Source organism: Phyllosticta capitalensis (genome assembly GCF_038381095.1).
Source record: "Phyllosticta capitalensis strain CBS 128856 chromosome Unknown BKA78scaffold_6, whole genome shotgun sequence".
Lineage (NCBI taxonomy): Eukaryota > Fungi > Ascomycota > Dothideomycetes > Botryosphaeriales > Phyllostictaceae > Phyllosticta > Phyllosticta capitalensis.
In genome coordinates, this window is record NW_027117444.1 from 1,900,726 (window position 1) to 1,920,099 (window position 19,374).

General features: G+C 55.6%; 8 protein-coding genes across 8 annotated transcripts; 5 read left to right on the forward strand and 3 right to left on the reverse strand.

Annotated features, from left to right (window-relative positions):
- Positions 1–5: 5 nt before the first annotated feature.
- BKA78DRAFT_317302 (P-loop containing nucleoside triphosphate hydrolase protein) lies at positions 6–3,318 on the forward strand. Its single transcript, XM_066888700.1, has one exon. The coding sequence runs from the start codon at positions 29–31 to the stop codon at positions 2,951–2,953; it is 2,925 nt and encodes a 974-aa protein (XP_066743657.1). The 5' UTR covers positions 6–28; the 3' UTR covers positions 2,954–3,318.
- Positions 3,319–4,489: 1,171 nt separating this feature from the next.
- On the reverse strand, positions 4,490–5,533 carry BKA78DRAFT_296651 (pectinesterase-like protein; the record flags this gene model as incomplete). The annotated part of the gene is made up of 2 exons (XM_066886646.1): positions 4,490–4,937; positions 4,998–5,533. 2 exons carry the CDS (start codon positions 5,531–5,533, stop codon positions 4,490–4,492), a joined length of 984 nt encoding a protein of 327 aa, XP_066743658.1.
- Positions 5,534–5,691: 158 nt separating this feature from the next.
- Positions 5,692–6,605, forward strand: BKA78DRAFT_154758 (uncharacterized protein). The gene has a single exon (XM_066883002.1). The coding sequence runs from the start codon at positions 5,850–5,852 to the stop codon at positions 6,369–6,371; it is 522 nt and encodes a 173-aa protein (XP_066743659.1). The 5' UTR covers positions 5,692–5,849; the 3' UTR covers positions 6,372–6,605.
- Positions 6,606–8,095: 1,490 nt separating this feature from the next.
- Positions 8,096–10,532, forward strand: BKA78DRAFT_353846 (uncharacterized protein; the record flags this gene model as incomplete). Its single annotated transcript, XM_066891625.1, has 3 exons — positions 8,096–8,138; positions 8,189–8,848; positions 8,905–10,532. 3 exons carry the CDS (start codon positions 8,096–8,098, stop codon positions 10,530–10,532), a joined length of 2,331 nt encoding a protein of 776 aa, XP_066743660.1.
- Positions 10,533–11,036: 504 nt separating this feature from the next.
- On the reverse strand, positions 11,037–12,233 carry BKA78DRAFT_252718 (uncharacterized protein; the record flags this gene model as incomplete). The annotated part of the gene is made up of 1 exon (XM_066884760.1): positions 11,037–12,233. The coding sequence occupies one exon, from the start codon at positions 12,231–12,233 to the stop codon at positions 11,037–11,039; it is 1,197 nt and encodes a 398-aa protein (XP_066743661.1).
- A 620-nt stretch (positions 12,234–12,853) lies between these two features.
- Positions 12,854–15,400, forward strand: BKA78DRAFT_317307 (uncharacterized protein). The gene is made up of 5 exons (XM_066888701.1): positions 12,854–13,088; positions 13,177–13,363; positions 13,418–13,445; positions 13,498–14,305; positions 14,369–15,400. Exons 2-5 carry the CDS (start codon positions 13,252–13,254, stop codon positions 15,173–15,175), a joined length of 1,755 nt encoding a protein of 584 aa, XP_066743662.1. The 5' UTR covers positions 12,854–13,088; positions 13,177–13,251; the 3' UTR covers positions 15,176–15,400.
- BKA78DRAFT_154792 (uncharacterized protein) lies at positions 15,177–16,029 on the forward strand. Its single transcript, XM_066883003.1, has one exon. The coding sequence runs from the start codon at positions 15,318–15,320 to the stop codon at positions 15,939–15,941; it is 624 nt and encodes a 207-aa protein (XP_066743663.1). The 5' UTR covers positions 15,177–15,317; the 3' UTR covers positions 15,942–16,029.
- A 989-nt stretch (positions 16,030–17,018) lies between these two features.
- On the reverse strand, positions 17,019–18,760 carry BKA78DRAFT_252269 (amino acid/polyamine transporter I; the record flags this gene model as incomplete). Its single annotated transcript, XM_066884720.1, has 5 exons — positions 17,019–17,483; positions 17,536–17,852; positions 17,906–18,507; positions 18,581–18,651; positions 18,707–18,760. The coding sequence occupies 5 exons, from the start codon at positions 18,758–18,760 to the stop codon at positions 17,019–17,021; spliced, it is 1,509 nt and encodes a 502-aa protein (XP_066743664.1).
- Positions 18,761–19,374: the final 614 nt, after the last annotated feature.

Below are 19,374 nucleotides of genomic sequence, written 5' to 3' on the forward strand. Positions count from 1 at the left end.
GCACACCTCACTCTCTCTCCGTGTAAACATGAAGCCTTTCAAATCTCCTCTACTCACCCGAAGACCATCTGCCAACCAGCCTGCATCTCAGACATCGGAATCAGCCGGCCCACCGCCCCCGAAGCGAAGACGCGTTTCCGAAGGCCTTGACCCGCTACCTCCACGTACCGCCAGCAATCATGACTCGATTCCTCAAAGCACCGTCAGCAATGACCCAACACCTCCTCATGCTGTCCGCAAACCGCTTCTCTCGATCGTGAATCCAGTGGCGACCCCAGAAAACGGTGGTGGTGGCGGCGACGACGCCGAGGCCTACTACACAGTTCTATGGCGCAAGTTTACCACGAAGAAGAACAAAACTTGGGATGGTGATGGCGTACTTTCTGTTAGGGGTGGCTACGCATACCTGCAAGATATCGATGGACGCGAAATGGGAAAATCGAATTGCAGTATGCCGCTGCTGCCTGGCTCGACCATGTCGGTTGGAGGCAAGGAAATTGAGGTGGATACCATTATTGCGAAAAAGGACTATCTTGCCGGCAAGCCGTTTCTGAATCCCACGCCTGCTCCGGCATTCAAAGCACCAGCACCGGCGGCAAAGACACGAGATGGGAAGAAGCCTCTCCTCAGCTTGAAATCGCGTACCAAACAGGACAAGCTTGAGGCCAAGCAAGTTGACCATGTCAATGTTGCGGCTACAGGAAGCAGTCAGGCCACAAACGGGAAGTTCAAAAATCCTCTGCTGGACAAGAGCGCCCTGCCCTTGGTGGCCAAAACAGCTGTGCCTCAACCGCGACACGACCCGAATGCTCCTGGTGCGCTCGTGATGAAGAGACCCCCATCTGCGGATGTACCCAAGGGGAAGCAGGTGGTCGACGTCGTGATTGACCCAATCCTGTCGAAGCATCTCCGAGAGCACCAGCGAGAAGGTGTCTCGTTCTTGTACGAGTGTGTCATGGGATTGGGGTCTCCACACGGACAGGGCGCCATCCTCGCTGACGAAATGGGTCTCGGCAAGACTTTACAGTCAATAACCTTGATATGGACGCTTTTAAAGCAGAGTCCAATCTATGAGGAGCCGCCCGTTGTCAAAAAGGCCCTGGTCGTTTGCCCTGCTGGAACCGTTCAGAACTGGCGTAAAGAGTTCCGCAAGTGGCTGGGCAGAGAGAGAATAGGTGTGTTTGTTGCCGATGATCAGAAGAAGCGCCTGAGAGACTTCACCAAGGGGAAATGCTACCACGTCATGATCATTGGCTACGAGAAGCTGCAAAAGTCCTACGAAGAGATCAGCAGAGATTGCCAGATTGGCCTCATTGTTCTCGACGAGAGCCATCGCCTCAAGACAGCAAAGAACAAATCCTCAGCCGCAATCCGCTCGCTCAACTGTGACAAGATAGTGTCACTCTCTGGTACGCCTTTTTCAAACAACCTCCTGGAATTTCATGCTGTGGCCGACTTGGTCAATCCTGGCTGCCTCGGCAAGCTCTCAACATTCAAGAGAGAATTTGAGGGTCCGATTGTGAAAGCCTCACAGCCCGAAGCGACTGCCAAAGACAGAGAAAAGGGACAAGCTCGGCAAGAGGAGCTGGACAGGTTGGTGGAACAATTCATGCTCCGACGCAAGGCAGACGTCCTCTCCAAATACTTGCCTCCGAAGACAGAACACATCCTCCTTTGCCAGCCCACCAATGCTCAGGCCGAGATCTACCGCAACATTGTCGCTTCGTCGGTGTTCAGGGGCGCCCTCGGAGGCAGCAGTGAGAGTGCTTTCCAGCTCATCAATATTCTGAAACATGCCTGCAACAACCCAAAGCTCTTGAACAATCCCAAGTCTCTGACCTCGCCGAATGATACGCCTGAGCCGGAAGCCGTCAATAGCACAACCAAAGCCGTTCTGGAGGCCGTCCCTCCGAAGCTCCTCAAGAGTCCGGGCACCAGTGCGAAGTTGCAGGTCCTCGACAGTCTTCTACACCGGATCCGCACCGATACAGATGAGAAGGTGGTCATTGTGTCGCACTATACGAGTACATTAGACACGATAGGAACCCTCCTTACGTCACTTTCATACTCGTATCTCAGAATCGACGGCTCCGTGGCAGCAAACAAGCGACAGGACTTGATCAACAAATTCAACAACACCCCTGCCTCTTCCACATTTGCCTTTCTCCTGTCGACCAAGGCGGGCGGCGTGGGTATCAACCTAATCGGAGCATCTCGATTGATTCTCTACGATGTCGACTGGAACCCTGCTCACGAGCTGCAGGCCATGGCGCGCATCCACCGTGATGGACAGAAGCGTCCATGCAAGATCTACCGCCTCCTCACCATGGGTGCACTCGACGAGAAGATTTACCAGCGCCAATTGAGCAAGCAGAGCCTCGCCGACAGCGTCATCGACAACAAGAGCTCGGGATCTGGCTTCACTAAAGAGGACCTCCGCGACCTCTTCACGCTTGATGAGAGCGGCAGATGCCAGACGCACGAGCTCATTGCCTGTCCTTGCGAAGGTAAAGGCAACGGTGGTGGCGTGATTCCTTCGGACGACACAATCGAGGAGCAAGCGGACCAAAGCCCTGCGGTCGTCGAGGATACCGATAACGAAGATGACGAGTGGCAGGATCTCCCGACCTTGCTCAAGGCGAGCCAAGTCGACGTGACGGCGCAGGAGAAGGCCCTCAAGGACAAGCGCGACTCACTGAGAAAGTCCAAGGGTGGCGACATGATGGCGCTGATGCAATACGCGCATATCGACACCTCGTTGCTGAGCAAGACTGCGCCAAAAAAGGCCATCGCGCGCCTGGACATGAACGATGATGAGGACGAAGACGAGAATGAGCGCGTGGCTGAGGAAGCTGTTGACTGTGAGGACATGCTCCAAGATGAAGCATTGCTGCATGTGCTGAAAGAGGAGGGCTCGCGTGTGAAGTTTGTCTTTTCCAAGACTACATCTTAGCATTTGACTCTGGCATCGAGATATCCCATTAGCTAGAGTAGATTGCAGTGGGACGGGGGGTAAATCGTTCTAGGAATAGGGAGGGCATAGAGAGCATTTCAGATTTTCGCATCGCTGCCATTTCGAGTAGTCATCGCTTTTTCATTACAAGAGCAGATAAAAGGAACTTCGCAGTTCAAGATTCCACCCCAGCGAAGGTAGATCGCGTTCAGATGAGGGCATTCAAGCGTCGCATGGCTATGAGATAGATTTTCCGTGCTCTTCAGCACTAACATTCAAGGTATACTACAGGCAGACGGGGAGCATTGAAGCTTCTGATAGCTGTCACGCAGATAACTTTGACCTTCTAGATCATGAATGTAAGGAGCTGTCCAGTGTCCAAGCACATACTCAAGAACTTCAAACAACCCAAGAAGCCTCTGTTCCGCCGCTTGCCTGAGGTATCCGACGGCGCCTCCGCCGCCGACGCACGCTCCTCCCATCTACGTACCTGGCGCACCTATTTATTGTCCAGCTCCCATCTTTTGCCTCGCTGCTCTAAATGCGCTTCCCCAGTCCCTTCATTATGTTGTATTCAGCTCTCCTCCGCCAAAGGTTCAACCGATACGGACAAACGCAAATCCAAATGCTAACAACTCACGCCCATCAGCATGTGGCGATACAGTAAAGCGCGTCTTTGCCTACATGCAATACCACGCGAAGCACTCGCCCAAAATACCAACCCATCACGATAGACATGTAGCACGGTCGCAATTTTTAGACATCACTCGCATGACTTGCATGAGATCGGCACCAGCAACTTCCCCGCCGCATCCGCGTGTGGCTTGACGGGCGTTGATTAGGTTGAGCAAATCGCGTCCCTTGGCGCTTCCGCAGTGATGCTTAAGAGTGCTTGCATGGTATCAAGCTCTAGCTGATTGCTCAATTTGGACGCAAAGACTGGGAAGATGCGAGGTCCGAGTGGTCTGATTTACTTTGCCGTGCGAGGCGGGCGGACACGAGCGAGACGGACGGCAGCAAACGGGATGGCGATAGCCGTACGGATACGGCTGCGACGGTTGTTTGATGGAACGGCGGCTAGACTAGTGGGAGCACGTTTTACCCACCGGATACGAACATGCAATGGAGAGACGAAGACACAACGGTCGAGCCGTTCGAGCTTCGAAGCTGCGAAGACACCAGTGGACATCAAGAACGCGCTGTAAATCTCTCCCTTCAGTATATGCAATTAAGCTTTTGCAGTATGTACAACAGAGTTTGGCCCCAGTTCCGGGTACAAGACCCTGAGCAGAGCAGCGGACTGGGAGGACCCCTGCCCTCACAACCACCACGTCGAATACGGAAAAATGTTGATCGACGGATACATTGCAAGCTCTACCAGCTCAAGCATTTGCGCTTTTATTCAATTGGTGACGATGACGCGGTATACGAAGCAACAACGCCGCAGGCCCGATGCAAGATGCAAAAAGGGGGTGAAGTAGATACAGGCAAGCGCAAAACCGCAAACACAGCCAGCTCGTACGAGCAGCGAGTGGTTTACGAAATGAAGGTGCTGTCGGCCCAGCTCGAGTAGTCGGAGATGAGGTCGGACAGCTTGACGGCGGAGCTGAGCTGCTTGGAGAACGAGGCGCGCGAGCTGGTCGAGGCGCCGTCGCCCGTGTTCTTGTACTCGGCAAACGTGACGCCCGACGTGCGCGGCTCGTCGTCGTTCCAGACGGACCAGCCGGCTGCGTTGATGACGTCGCTGAGCTCGCTGTTCTGGAAGACGACGCGCGCGTACTCGCCCCAGGGGCGGCCGAGGTAGTAGGCGCCGGAGGAGACGGATTGGCCGCTGCCAGCCTGGACTTTGCTGTTGTTGATGACGTAGTACGAGGCGCTCGAGTCTGATTTGCGACCGTTGGCGGTGACGTATCCGGACTTTGCGGCCAACACGCCAATCGTGCAACCCTCGAACCACGCAACGGCTTCTTGGCCAAAAATAAAGCTGAACCGGTTAGCAGCCGCAACAACGAGGCATCTGGCGGCCCTGAACTAGGTCACTTACTCGGTGGCGCCTTCAATGTAGCACTTGCTGTAGATCTGGTTACCCTCCTGAGCGAGGAGAGTGTCTTGGTAACCAGTGAATTGGCAAGCGTAAAAGCCCATGTTGCCGTCGGCGTAGGCAGAAAGGGCTACCGCCTGGCTGCCCTCGCCGTGGGAGTTGGCGACGTTGACGTTGTACATGAAAAAGTTTCCAGTGTGGACGGCAAGAGTGGCCGTGCCGTCATTGTCGAGGCCGTCGTCCTGGCTCTTGCCGGCCGTGATGGTGACGGTGTTGGAGCTGTAGTCGGTCTCGGAGTCGGAGGAACCGTAGACAGTAAGAGAGCCCTTCAGCTCAGGGACGACAACCTGCTCCTCATAGGTGCCCTTGTAGATGAAGATGGTTTGGTCGGAGCTGGAGCTCGTGTCGAGGGCGTCGACGGCATCCTGGATCTTGGAGTATTTGCCGCTGGAACCAACGGTCAGGGCACCCGAAGGAGGAGAGCTAAGAGCGAGAGCACTGCCAACCAGGGCAGCTGCAGAAAGAAGAGATTTGAACATTTTGAAAGACTCCAACGATTGACTGTGGATGCAAAGGAAGGAAGGTAGGTGGTGTTGGGCGAGGGATCTCCTGTCGAACGGGCAGGGAACAGCAGCGTTTCGATTTTATAGATGCGAGGCAGACGAGCTGCTACAGGGTAAAAGCAATCCCTGGACGGAGCACAGACTGGGCTGTCCTATAACTAGAGCAGGGGCAATCGACAGATTACGGGCCGTCGTCGAGCATTGCAGGAGAACCGGGGCGGAGCAGTCACCCGGAGAAGAACATGGATGGAACGGGCAGGCTTTTGAAACTTCCCTATAGGAAATAGTAAACATGGATGGTGGAACATGCGGCTCTCCGTCTTCAACGCAACCTGGAGCTTTGGCGGGCGGTCGCGGAGCGCGAAGTGCACTCGGGGCGGGCTCTTCCGCAGCTCGAGAGCAGTTTGTTTGGGGCTTCGACCGTTGTTTGGCGGGAAAATCCAGCCCCAGGCAGACCTTGCCAAGGAGCCACGAAACAACAGCGTCTGTTGAAACGAGACACTCGGCGATGGATAGATTTGCAAAGCGTGCGCGGCCGTCCGACTGGATGCACAGGAACAAGTTCAAGTCGTCGAGTGGAGCCATTTGTGCGTTTCACCTGGGCAAATGCCGGGCGGCCTTCCCCTCGCTTGCACGGAAGATTGCTCTTTTGGATAGACACACGGCCCGACATTCCAGGTTGGCCTCCGTGTCTCTGAACTGCCGTGAAGGTGTCGGCGAGCTTGAGTCAACTGGAAAGCTTGGGAGGAACCTTAAGCAAGTGCTCGTCACCTATTCCGAACACGGGATGGATGAACGCGAGACGGCATTCTAGTCGGCGCATCATGACTGATGTGGCAGGTGACATGTCTCCACCAGCTTCAAACAGGCCATTGGGTCCGTGTTGTTGTCTCCAGCCATTGTAGTCCATCAGAGGGGATTTGGAGTGTGTATAGACAATGGTCGGATTGGCCGGAAGCGGAAATCATCTTGTGGTCAAGCTCACGGAGAAGGTCGACGACGGGGTTCATGAGGTCAGCGTCGAGAAGCAAAAGGTGTTGGAGCTGAGGTTGTAATTGCGAGTGGAGATGTTATGGGTTGGGCGTCCCGTTCCGAATAATGGAGCTGCCTCGCTTGCCAGCAGCCAGGTACGGACTAGCGCCCTTGCAGCCCGCCAAGCACCTCTCCCCAGACTCTTACGCTTCTCTCGACGTCCATCTTCGAACATCGTCATCACCGACACCTCACTGTCGTCACTCACTCGTCTTCGCGCCCAGCTTGCGATTGCCGAACATACTCAGCGCCCACACCAGCCTCCTCTTCCAATGAAGAACACCCGGGTATCAACGGCCTATCACCAGCAGTACCTGATTGCGGACCATGACACGAACCCTCATCGCCCAAGACGTTCTTCCCACGACGTGATGATTTCCGCGTGCACACCTGCTGGACCGGTCAGCGCTCGACTGCACTGCTACCCGACCACCCGGTTCCTGACTCTTGTCAAGCTCGACGAATGAACCATCCTACCGCGCAAAGCAGATAGCAATTTGAATCAGCATCGTCGGCCCTTCAATCGCACCTCTGTCCGTTTCGTTTCCGAACAGTTCGCAGCTCCCACGATAAGCTCGGCTGTCCAACTGTACACTGTCTTGGAAAGACTGGCGTGGACACCTTGCGTCATGAGAAGCATTTGAAAAATGTATAACGACTCGGAAGGGCAGGAATGGGACGATAGAGCCCGGCGCGCTGTTCTCCGAACAGCTTGATTGGTTCCCGCTAAAACCATCCCGCTCTCCGCCCAATCTTTGATCTGCGCTCAACCTTATTTTGACCTAACGCCCGGATTCTTGATGCTCAGAATGACTGGGCGCTATAGCCACACTTTTCCAAGTATATCCCGGTCTATTCAGAGCCAGCGTAATGATTGGGGTTGATTGGGGCGATGCAAGCCACGAGCCAAGCAATGCAGTCTGCAACAGCGGCACGTGGAAATGCCGTCGAACAGCTTTTGAAGCAAAGCTGAATCTGAAGCAGAATGAGGCGCCAATTGAGAAGACGTTCTGGCCGGCTACGAGCAAAACTAATAAGAATCTAGTGATGGACCGGGATGTCCGACTTTCCCACGAGGTCTAGGCGTACCCTAGTGGCGCTTCACATCGTCCTGTTACAGGGTCCGGCACTATGCGCCGCCCTACGTCTACCGATAGCATGAACCAGACTTGACCACAGCCTTGTCAGAACTACCATCAGCACCCATCGTGAATCTCATCATTGGGCGCAAACCTCAAGTCAAGATGTGGAGTGGCGGGGGACAGCCTAGAACAAGCCAAGCAGAGTTTCAATCTTGGGTTTTGCTTCTGCAAGTGTTGCTGCCAAGGCAAAATCTACTTAATCTATGTTCCGTCCGGAACATTGCGGCTCATTGTCCAGTTAAATCCCAAGACTTTGAGATTGAGTTAAATACTTGCGTGTACCCCATCTCGCCCTTTTGCGTCTCGTTCTGGCGTTGTGCTACACAAAGAGCCTATTTGGCACCCTGAGCTTCGGACTGGCAAAATGGATACAGCAGAGCATTGTGACATGGTGATTGTCGGGGCAGGTAAGGAAAATGACAACCTTCAAGTCAATGGCGTCTAACTTGCTTTGCAGGCTTCCACGGCCTCGCCATGGCCCGTACCTATCTTTCAGTGAACCCAGACGCATCCTTGATTATACTCGAAGCCGGTACATCAATTGGAGGAGTATGGGCTCGCGACAGGCTGTACCCACATCTGAAGACAAACTCCGTCATGGGCTACTTTGAATTCAGCGATTTCCCAATGACACCGGAAATCTACGGCGTCGAATTGGGGAAGCATATTCCCGGAGATGTTGTGCGGCGATACCTCGAGGATTTTGCAAATCACTACGACCTGGCTCGCCGATGCCGTTTCAACCAAAAGCTTGAGGAAGCAGAAGATCTCCAGGAGGACGGATGGCTTCTCAAGATCGCTGCGGGACCTGAAGGGTCGGATACGAAAGAAACGTGTTTTATCCACGCCTCGAAAATGACCGTCTGCATTGGCGTCACTTCAGAGCCGAAACTACCAAGTTTCCCAGGACAAGACAAGTACACTGGATCCCTTTTCCACAGCCGAGACTTTGGCCCCAAGAAACATTTGCTGGATCCACAAAAGACGAGATCAGTTGCTGTCTTTGCTGGCAACAAATCAGCCTATGATGTCGTCTGGGCATTTGCGAATGCTGGCGTCAAGGTGCAGTGGATTCTGAGAGAAAGCGGCCACGGAGCTTGTTGGATGGGACCGACACGTAAATATAACCTTGGCAAATATAGGAAAAGGGTCTATGCTAATACTCTCTTATAGGAATGACGCCATTCAAAGTTCTCGCCGAGAGCCTTATCATGACACGCATGGTAACTTGGCTGTTCCCTTGCATCTGGGGCGACGCCGACGGTTGGGACGGCCCCAGAAATTTCCTCCAGCGGACAGAGAGAGGACGCGCGTTTGTTAAGTGGTTCGCCAAAAACGTCATGCAACACACTCTGGAAAAGAACACCCGTTTCGAGGAACACGAAGAGATTGAAAAGCTGAGACCGTGGTATGACCTTTGGTGGGTAGCCACCGGCCGAGGACTGTTGAATTACGACTCGGACGTATACGAGTTTATCCGCAAGGGCATGGTCAATATACACGTGGCGGACGTGGATGAGCTTGGAGACCGCGAGATTCACCTCTCGAATGGAACAAGTCTGAAAAACATTGATGCCATGGTCTGCTGCTCCGGTTGGAAGCATGGCCCGACGATGAAGTTTACCCGTAACGGCATCGACATTGGGGCTGAACTGGGACTACCACACATTCTCAGCGCCAAGGAAAACGAACTGTACAAGCCTATGGTGGCCGAGGCTGATGCCCAGATCAAGAGCAAATTGCCGTGCCTCACATCCCAACCGGAGGCTGCTGCACCGCCTCACCTGCGACATCAGCAACCCCGGGATCCCATCGACCCGGCGTCAGGCACGCTCGACCACGCCTACCTGCTGCACCGCTTCATGGCGCCGCCCTCGCGCATCACGGCGAACCGCACGCTGGCTTTTTCGGGTGCCACTCGCACGCCCATCACGGCGCTTCTGGCGCAGATTCAGGCGCTTTGGATCACGGCCTTCTTCGAGCATCGCATTGCATCTCTAGAGCCTAGCAGCACCAGTGTCGGGAGCACTAGCAACGGCAACGGCAACGCCAGTAGCACCAGCGCTGCCGATCTCCCGTCGACCCCGGAGCAGACGCCTCCGTCGTCTCCAGGGCGCACGCCGGGCAGCTCGCCCTCGTCCTCGCGCCTCTCGTCTTCCACGTACGAGCTCGAGCGCGTGCACACGCCCGACAGCGCCGTCGCCTTCTCGTTCCCCTTCCCGTCACCCGCAAGCCGCAAGCCCTCGTCCTCGCTCAAGGAGCTGAAAGAGGAAGACGGCGACGCCCTCGAAGTCGAAAAATCTGCCGACGCGCAGGCAGCCGACGAAGTTCAAGCCCACGCCACCTTCGAGACGATCCTGCACGCGCGCTACGGCCGCTGGCGCTATCCGCACGGCTTCGGCGCCGTCATGGCGGATCTCTTCTTCGACAGCCTGCCGCTGCTCGACCTGATGCTGCGTGACCTAGGCCTGCCGACCGCGCGCAAGGGCGGCAGCTGGCTCCGCGAGGCCACTGGCCACTACGGCGCTGCCGAGTACAGCGGCATCGTTGACGAGTGGATGGCGGAGCAGGCGCGGAGGGATAGGGAGGCGGTACGTAAGGTTTTGGGTGGGGAGGCGGAGCCCGAGTTGAGCGAGGAAAGTGAGGAGGAAGAGGAAGGGGAGTTTGGCGGTGGGAAGAGGAGGTACGAGGCCAGCCCGCAGCAGAAACGCGCCGTACAGCGCGCGATGGTGGGCGTGGGGCTGGTCATGGGCGGGTTGACCTTGTCGTTGGGAATTGGCGTTGCGGTTGCGTTGATGTAGAAAAAGATTGTTGTTTCTGTCTGTTCTAGATTGGAAGGGCGCTCGACTGGGCTAGGCGGAGTCACGTTTGGATTGGATTTTGGCTGGCGTTCACGTCTTTGGTGTTGATTTGGATTGGAGCTGGAGCTGGAACTTGAGCTGATCTGTGGACACTACGAGATTGTACAATTGTCTTGTCGGTTGACATTGACGGGATAGGGTATATAGCGACGCAATGCAAAGAGCAACAAACGAAGAACACGTTGCACGTGGAGCAATCGTTGGCTAGAGACATGAAGAGAAGACAATTTGCAAAGGGACAAGTTAACGAAGAGAATTCAAACTCCTTGGGAACAAGCAATGCTCAACCTTCTCTCTACGAACATCTCCTTTCGAAACCTTCCTTCGCGAGATCCATGCCTGCCCGGCCACGGTAATAACGCTAGCAAGGATGAACAGGAATATCAGGTACACAATGAACAGCAACCGCTATGGATAATGCCCATCACATTGAGAAGAGGAAAGTCAAAGCACGACGCAGCCTCGCTTCTGCGAACTCTCAGGCTCCGTTGGCGGCGCATCGCCAGTGCCGCTACCCGTGCCCAACGGGTCCCCAGCCACCAAGGCATCGACGCGGGCATACAACTCGGTCGGGTCGTCAAAGACGTGCCAGAGGCCGCGATCGAGGCCCTTGAACGCCTTCTCGAACCGGTCAGGCCCCGTCTTGCTTTCGTCGTTGCTCGGGCCCGTGACGCGGCGGATGAAGATGGCGCGCACCCAGTGGGGGAACTCGCGCGCCATTTGGGCATACGCTTCGGGGTCGCGCTGCGTGCTGTCGCCGATGCAGACAAAGGCGCGCGAGGGAAAGTTGCGGTGCAGCTCGCGCATCTTGTCGCACTTGTACTTTTCGGGCTCCTTGGTCAGGGCGAGCACGAAGGCCGACACGTCCATCCACGACGCATTCCAGAGCAGCAGTGGGCCAGGGGGGTAATGCGCGTTGCGGAATTCATGCAGGAACGGATACAGGTTGTAGGGCGAGGCTGACAGGTACCAGAACGGAGCCTTATTGAGGGCGCGGTGCAGATGGGCGTACAAGGCTGGCATGCCATCGACGGGCGTGGGGTCGTCGACAAAGGTGCTCCGCAGGACGGCGGGAATGTCGCCCGTGCCCGTGATCTTGATAGTGTCGTCAATGTCGGAAATGACGGCCCAACCCTTCGCTTCGGCGTACGTCGTCGTCATGGGGTGCGTGTCGACGCCCACGGCGTGAGAGTCGACCGTGTCGCCGTCTTCCGTCTCCTTGCCTGCTGCTGCCATGGGGATCACGTTCTTGCTGACGCCGCTGCTGCCTCCGGGCCCCAATTTCGCTTCCTGCCTGCCCCCGATGCTGATGCGGACGGTGTGCCCGGGCAGGATCTCCGTCGTCCACGGCTCGAGGCGCTTTGCTATCGTCTCTTCTGAGGCATCGCCGTGCCCCAGATTCAGCTTGTCGGCAACGTCGGCAACCATCTCAGTGATTCTGGTGCGGTTTGGATTTTTGGCGAAAAAGGCGGCCACGAACTCGGCCTCCCAGGAGTTGCCATTGCCACCTTTGGGCCTATAGGCCGTGTTATCTTGCAGCCAGACGGTATGCTCGTTTGGATCCATGGGCTGCGCAAAGGGGTTTTTGTTTCCAAGGAGAGAGGTGACCTTGGACATGGCGGAGAAAAGGCTGCGTTTCATAGCGCTGTCGCGTTTCACAACAACGTCGATCTCTCTGTTTTGGCTGCAGGCTGCTGCTTGCTTTTTGCAGGAGGTAGGACGAGGAGCTGGAGAATGAAAACAACATAGGGGAGAGACCGTCAGGCCATGGTAATGTAGAAGAGGCCATTTTTGCAGTCAGATGGCACCGACTGACAGCTGAGGGTAGTGGCAGCGTGAGAAGAAAGGAAGGAGCGACACGCGCAGCCGTCGTTGGCGTTATTGAGCTGGGCAAAAAGCCGATTCAGTCAACACCTACAACGAGGCGTGGGAGATGGCCGCCGGAGAGCATCGCGACTGCGCAGGTTTGGCTAATGCACGTGGTGGGAGTGAGCGGCATGATGGAAGAGGCTCATCTTGGCTGAGTCTGCGCAACGTGGGCGGCGGAACTATATCCAACGTCGATGGAGGAAAAGGCGAGCGGCGATGTGTGAGATGGTCAGCGGGTTCTCGCAGGAAGATTGACCCGTGATGCGACGGGCAGGGCTTCCTTGGCCTCTTGGAGTCTTGGAGTATGTCTATGCATGACATAAGCAAACCCTGTTCGTACCTACGCCACGCCGTGCCGCCACGTTTGTCGTGGAGTTGGACATTCCACTCCAAAATGACCTTCCTATTCCAGCCTACGTCCATGTCGTCGAGAACCATGGACCGCCTCGAGCGCAACTTTGGCATAGCCATGTCTGCACCGCCAGCGCGGGCGAGGGTGAGCCCCTCTCAGTCTCCCACTCTTCAAAAACAACATTGCGTCCGCACGTCTCTCTTATCTAGAGTACCTTCACGATGTGACGCTGGGGCGCGACGACCCCGCAGTTCCATTTCAAAGGGCGGTATTCGGTGAGAGTTCCGACGGGTGCCCTGCATGTCACCTTTGCAATCACACCCAGTGTCCTCTCTCTGTATAAATGCTGATTCGCCATTTTAGCGGCGTCGTCTGGTACGCCACGAGCTCTGCGTTCCCCTCGATTGCTCTGCAAGCCCTGGCTCGGGTACCTTGATAATGGCCGCTCTCCTCGCGCTTGCTTACCTGACGTTTGATTTTCTATTTTTGTTTGACCTGCCAGTCGCAAAAGCTGCAGATGCCCTATTTAATGCGCCGCCTGGCGTTGATAGTGCGTGAAACCCTCCTTCCTCCACTACGCCACGTTTCTGACGCAGGAACACAGTATGGTGTGGAAAGGCCTACCGCCCCGCGTATGGTGTCTGCAAGTCCAGTCCCAAATCATCCATGTTGACATGCATGCAGAAATGCTTCCTTCGAGCCGGGCGGCTGGCTCTACGAGCCCGCCCGTTCAGCTGAACCGCGCTTGGATGTCCAGGCGTATCCACGGATGAATTTGTACCTCGAAAGTGACACGACTGCCAGTTTCATAGTTGATGCCAGACTGTCCGAGGTCATCGGCGAGCCATTCTTCAACAGCGTCTACCACAAAGACACTCAAACAACATCGGCTTTCGACTTTCTGTACATTGACATTTCCATTTCGGACAACGGCCTCTCCTTGGTGGCAGATAGGAATGTTTCTGTCAACACGACCGGCAATGAATTCCAGTTTTCTCTCGAAAAAATCAAGGCGCAAAACGAGCCATACAACATCACCATCGTAGCAGCATCGATCGACGGCAACCAGTCGTACGAGGTAAACACGCAGCTCTTCAAGCTCCCCGCGCGCGCCGACGGCGGAAGTGTTACGAAACTGGACAAACTGTACGGCGGCCTGCAAGTTCAAGACTATCTTTCCAAAAGCACTTCCTTCACTCCGCTCCTACCGTACTCCTTTTACGGCTCCTGGGACGGATACTTCCAAAAAGCAATCGTCGAAAACGCCCGCACTTATAAGGAATATGGATACAATATTGTCCACGTGGTTCCCGACGCAGCCCTCGACAACAAGGCCTTTAACTTTACCGAGTTTGACCTTTTCATGGACACCTGCGATGAAATTGGTCTCTGGGTCATGTTCGACATGAGGTGGACGTACAAAAATCTTTCGTCAGTCACCGAACAGGTGAATCGATACAAAGCCCGCAAGTCCATGCTCTTGTGGTATACGGTAAGCATCCCCCCATGAGAGAAGACGTGCCAAGTAGGAAAACACCAACCTAAACACCAACAGGGGGACGAGCCCGATGGCCAAAGCGACACTCTCAACGCGACCAAGGACACGTACGACCTGATTAAATCGCTGGACCCGTACCACCCCGTCTCGCTCTGCCTCAATTGCTACAACTTCTATTACGCCAACTACTCGGCAGGCGCCGACATCATCCTCAGCGACGTCTACCCCATCGCCGTCAACACGTCCTACAGCGAAGTCTACTTCACGCCGTGCAACACGACCTACGGCTGCTGCGGCTGCGACGACTGCAACGGCAACTTCGAAGACATCTCGCTGCGCCTCGACCTGTTCCGCGACTACCAGACGTGGCTGGGCCAGGAGCCAAAGGGCTTCTGGGGCGTGCCGCAGGCGTTTGGCAACGAGACGTTTTGGAGCCGCTACCCGACGGCCGAGGAGGAGGCCGTCATGGCCGTCCTGAGCATCAACCACGGCGCCAAAGGCATTGTGGCCTGGGACTGGCCCACGCAGCCCGACCTCGCCGACGTGACAGCCAGCCTGGCAAAGGTGATGACGGCCGCCGACGTGGCGGGCTTGCTGCTTGCGGCGCCGACGACATCGCTGGTCGTGGAGGGCAGGAGCCGCGTCGACGCTGCTGCGTGGGTCGTGGGCAGCAAGATGCTCGTCAGCGTCGTCAGTCTCGAGTACGTCGACACGACAGAGAACATTACCGTCGCGCTGCCCAAAGCGGCGGGCGCAAGCAGCGTGAAGTATGGACCAGGCGGGTGGACGGTTAGCGGGACGACGCTGTTCAAGACAGGGCTCCAGGGCTTAGAGGTGGATTTGCTCGTGCTGGACGTTGAGTAATCATCTTGCCTCGTCTCGACAAAGGGGCGCGAGCGAGAAAGAGAGACAGCAGAGTCGGTCTTTGTAAAAAAAAATCCGTGTAGCGTTGTCGCTCGAGTAATATACCATGTAGTCTTCAATTCGCGAAGAATGGTACGTACACATGAACCACCCCCTCCTCCCTCGCCATGATCAGCAATGTCACATCCGCTCGCCAGTCCCCTCTCCCCCTCTTCCACCAATTCCCCTCCCAGAAGAAGATCATGTAACCCTCTCCTCTCCCCATCACGACATCTCCAAACAAGCCTTTTCTCGTATCGCGCTGCCGGGAAGCCCCCCGCTGCCACGGAGGAGGTCGCCCGGATCAAAGCCAGTCCGTCGGTCCGCCCCCCAGCCCGCAATGGCGAGCCAGCGGTTTAATCGTGGACGGACCAATGGCGATGGAGTGTCTTGCCAATGTTGCCTCTTAGTCGGCAATTCCGCCCTGCCGCATTCAGCCTCTCGAAGCTTTTTCGTTTTTGCGGTGCGACTTGCGAGGGGGCTCGCAGTCGCCCTATCGCGATTGGCTGGGTTGGTGGGGGGTGGGGGGATGGTGTTGGGGGGTTTCCTTCGTCTTCATTTTCTGTCTTGGATCTTTGTTATCATAAGGCAGCTTCGCCCCTTTTCTCTTCATCGCTCAACCTTCTGCAGTCAGTCCTGTCCAGTGCTATCAAACCCAGTCCAACCGCATCAGTCTTCCGCCCCGATTCGCTTCAGCGGGGACTCAGATATTCAGCTCCGATTATAAAGACACGCACGAGGAGGAGCGCAAGGGAGAGAGCACGCAGCGTCTGGAGCAGCAAAAGAGCGCGGATTAGAAGAGACGTTGTCAGACATCTTTTCTCTGGCTGAGAGGGAGGGCGGAGAATCATCGAAATGTCGCAGCATTCGGACGCATGCAGATCTTCTCGATTCAACGATCAACATGTGCGGGTGCAACTCGGGGCAAGAAGCAAGCACTTTGCCCGACTTTCCGTGCCATGGAAACCTTCATCATCGTTGCCGCAGTCCGGATCTCCAATTTCTCGAACCATCAATCACCGACATCACTCGGGTCAGCGCAAGTCTTGTAGTGTTCAGAGCTCACATCATCATCTCCTCGATCCGACAGGCCGCTCTGCCGTTTTTGCATCGCGAGATGCCAACACGTCGTGCAGATGGCAGTAAAAGTCGTGGCGCATATAGCTACGACAACTCACTGTAACTACACTTCGCAGAGGACTAGGTGAATTCCAGTATCAAGTGCGCTAGGCGCTTGAACGCCCCCTGTATACGCACATTTTAACATGGAAATTTTCCACGCCTCTAGCCGTTGCTACTTGGTTGCTCTCTCTTTGTCGAGCTCCTACGTGTGCCACGGCTTTTGCTACGATTCTAAATCGAAAATTCGACAGGCACCTTTGTTTCCCACGTCTCATGATCCTTAGAAGAGATGGAAAAGGTGCGTGCTCCGTCCGCCTCTGAAAAGTATAGGAAGCACGGTCAGGGGCTCTTGCTCCTGGAGTTGGGAAGTCACCTCAGAGAACAGCCCTCTTGGATGGAATATTGAGCCTCTTGCCCACCTCTGTAGGCTCGTGTCGTTTTGTGCTCGCCTCAGGTGTCATTGGGGTGGGTAGTCTTCGCGGTCCATCCAGTCCGTTGCCTTCACCAGCTCCCAGTCTTTTTCCAACCCATCCGAGACAATGACGCCAGGAGAGAGGTGCTGATGCGCTTCTTGGCCCCGCAATACTCGGCTCATGGCGTTACGCCTGTCGTTCCGCGAGCGACATTCCTGCGCCAATTGGAAGGAAATCTTCGATTCTTTTGCGTTCAACTCATGTCTCATCTAAGAAGTCGCCTGGATGCCCACCCCCTCCGTCCTCCTTCCTTCGACGAACATGACCGGCGGAGTAAAATGCCTCTTTCCATGAATCCAGTACACCACAACACTCAAGAGCAGCACACCCGCCCAAATCGCCGGCGCCCAATTCGCATCGCCTAGACTCACTGGCACCGAAGTGGGAAAACTGGCAAATACGATTACAAAGGCCGAGTACAAAAACGCAAACGCGTTGACTGGAAGACCCCATCGTCCAAGGCTCCAGCGGGCGGGTGGGAGCGGCTGGCCCTGGATGCGGCGGAGCAGGATGCAGCCGATGGAGATCATGTAGGTGGAGAGGAGGGCGAGCAGAGAGAGGGAGACGATGAGATTGAAGGCGAAGGTGGAGCCGAGATTGACCAGGCATAGGATGCTGGTGAGGACTGAGGAGAGGTAGACCGAGTTGAAGGGGATGTCGTATTTTGCGTTCATCTGCTCACTCGTCAATTTCCAGACTTGCATTGTTCAGGAATTGCTGGCATACGTGAGAAATCCAATTCGAGAATGGAAACCCGTGGTCGCGTGAAAAGGCCCACAGCTCCCTCGAGACCGTGGCAAGGGTGGTGATGTTGCCAGAAAACACCAGCACAAGGACCAAAATGGTCAAGAAGAGTGCCATTCCGGATGACCCGGTATTTTGGAAGAGGTTGAGATAGGGGGCATCAGCCTCCAAGGTTGCGTCGAGTGACCCAATGCAAAAGAGCATGGTAATCAAGGTGACGATTCCGAGCAAGACATTGACGACATAGGACCACCACATGGCTCGGGGCACGACGAGCGATGCGTCTTCCACTTCCTCTGCTGCAGGCCAACACGTTAGCATCACCCAAACAATCTCAATCTCACAAACTCACAGATGTGGACAATGCTATCAGAGCCCAGGTTGCAGTACATGACCGTCACTTGACTGACAAGACAGGCTGTCCCCATGTTGCTCCAGCCACCGCTGTTGACGAAGCTGGTAAAGACCTCACTTGGAGCATTCAACGGTCTGCACATGGCCCAGCAGATGATGACGACCAAGAGCCACCCCAAAAAGTGCCCAAACAAAGACGTCGTCTCCAGCGCTGGGAGAAATGACGACCCCACGGTATTGAATCCAACGGTGACAAATATGAGCGCAAGCATCAGCAGCGTATACTGCCAGTTGTTGAAGCCAAACTCTGGGCGCATAATTTCAGCGCAAATCTCAATCAAAGTCGCGCACACAAAAGCGCTGGATGCGTAGCTTGAGAGCCATCCAAGGGTGGACATCCATCCTGCCGAATAGCTGAGGAATTTTTGGTACCGCGGTGGTGCAAACTCTGAGACCCAGTGATACTGCCCGCCGCTCGTCGGGGCCATGGAGGTCATCTCTGCGAGCGAGGCTACAATGGACGCGTAGCAGATGACGGTGCCGATGAACGTCCAGAACAGGCCAGCAAAGCCGCCATTGATAAAGCCGGCTGAGAGAGACCTGCGCTGCGTTACTCTGATGCTCCATTCATCGTTCTACGCATCCGGCGCATGGGACATTGGAGGCATCATACACCAGGACGAATTCCCATGTTGCCATGTAAATCGACACAAACCCCAGTGTGGAGAGGAAGCTGAAGTTTCTCTGCGTCGACAGTCAGCTCGAGACCCGGCATCCTGGATTCTCTGGAGTCAGATACCTTGAACTGCTGCTTCTTGCCCAGCCGCTGCATGTCCCGCGCATCGTGGTGCATGTCGCCCCAGAGGCCGTCTCCCACGACCTCATCGATCGGGATCCTGTTCTTCTCAAAGTCGTCCATCTCGATGCCCAACGCGTCGCCGTCCAGCAACCTCGTACTGGACAAAGGGTCGTCCACGACCATCCGGAGAAAAGGCGACGCACCAGCCTCCAAATACTCGATAAAACGATGCGGCGTCCACTGCAGGTGCCCCGCTAGCCTCTGCGACCTGCGTTGCGATAAACCGGTATAGTAGCTTATCTAGATGTCGCGCGGGCGTGCTCGGTGCGCCTCCCCTGTCTCGCCGGCTCGGACTTGCTGCTGTTTTGTGCATGTCTAGCACGCTACCGATTAGCACTCCTCACTTCGGAGAGAGGCTAGTCTCACGGTTGCGTCACGCAGCCGACCAATCGCTCGGCGCGAGTCGCAGCAGCGATACACAGTCGGGGGGCACGTGGATATAATTGGTGTCGCTTCCACTGTAACCTCTGGAGACCGTGTCGCAAATTGCCGCATGTCAAACATTCTCATGGTAAGCTGGCTTGAGAAAAGGAAAGTGCGTTGCTGCCAGCGGCGTCGGAAGTCTTTGCGAGAACGCCGCTCAAAAAAGGAAGGAGGCAATCCGAATT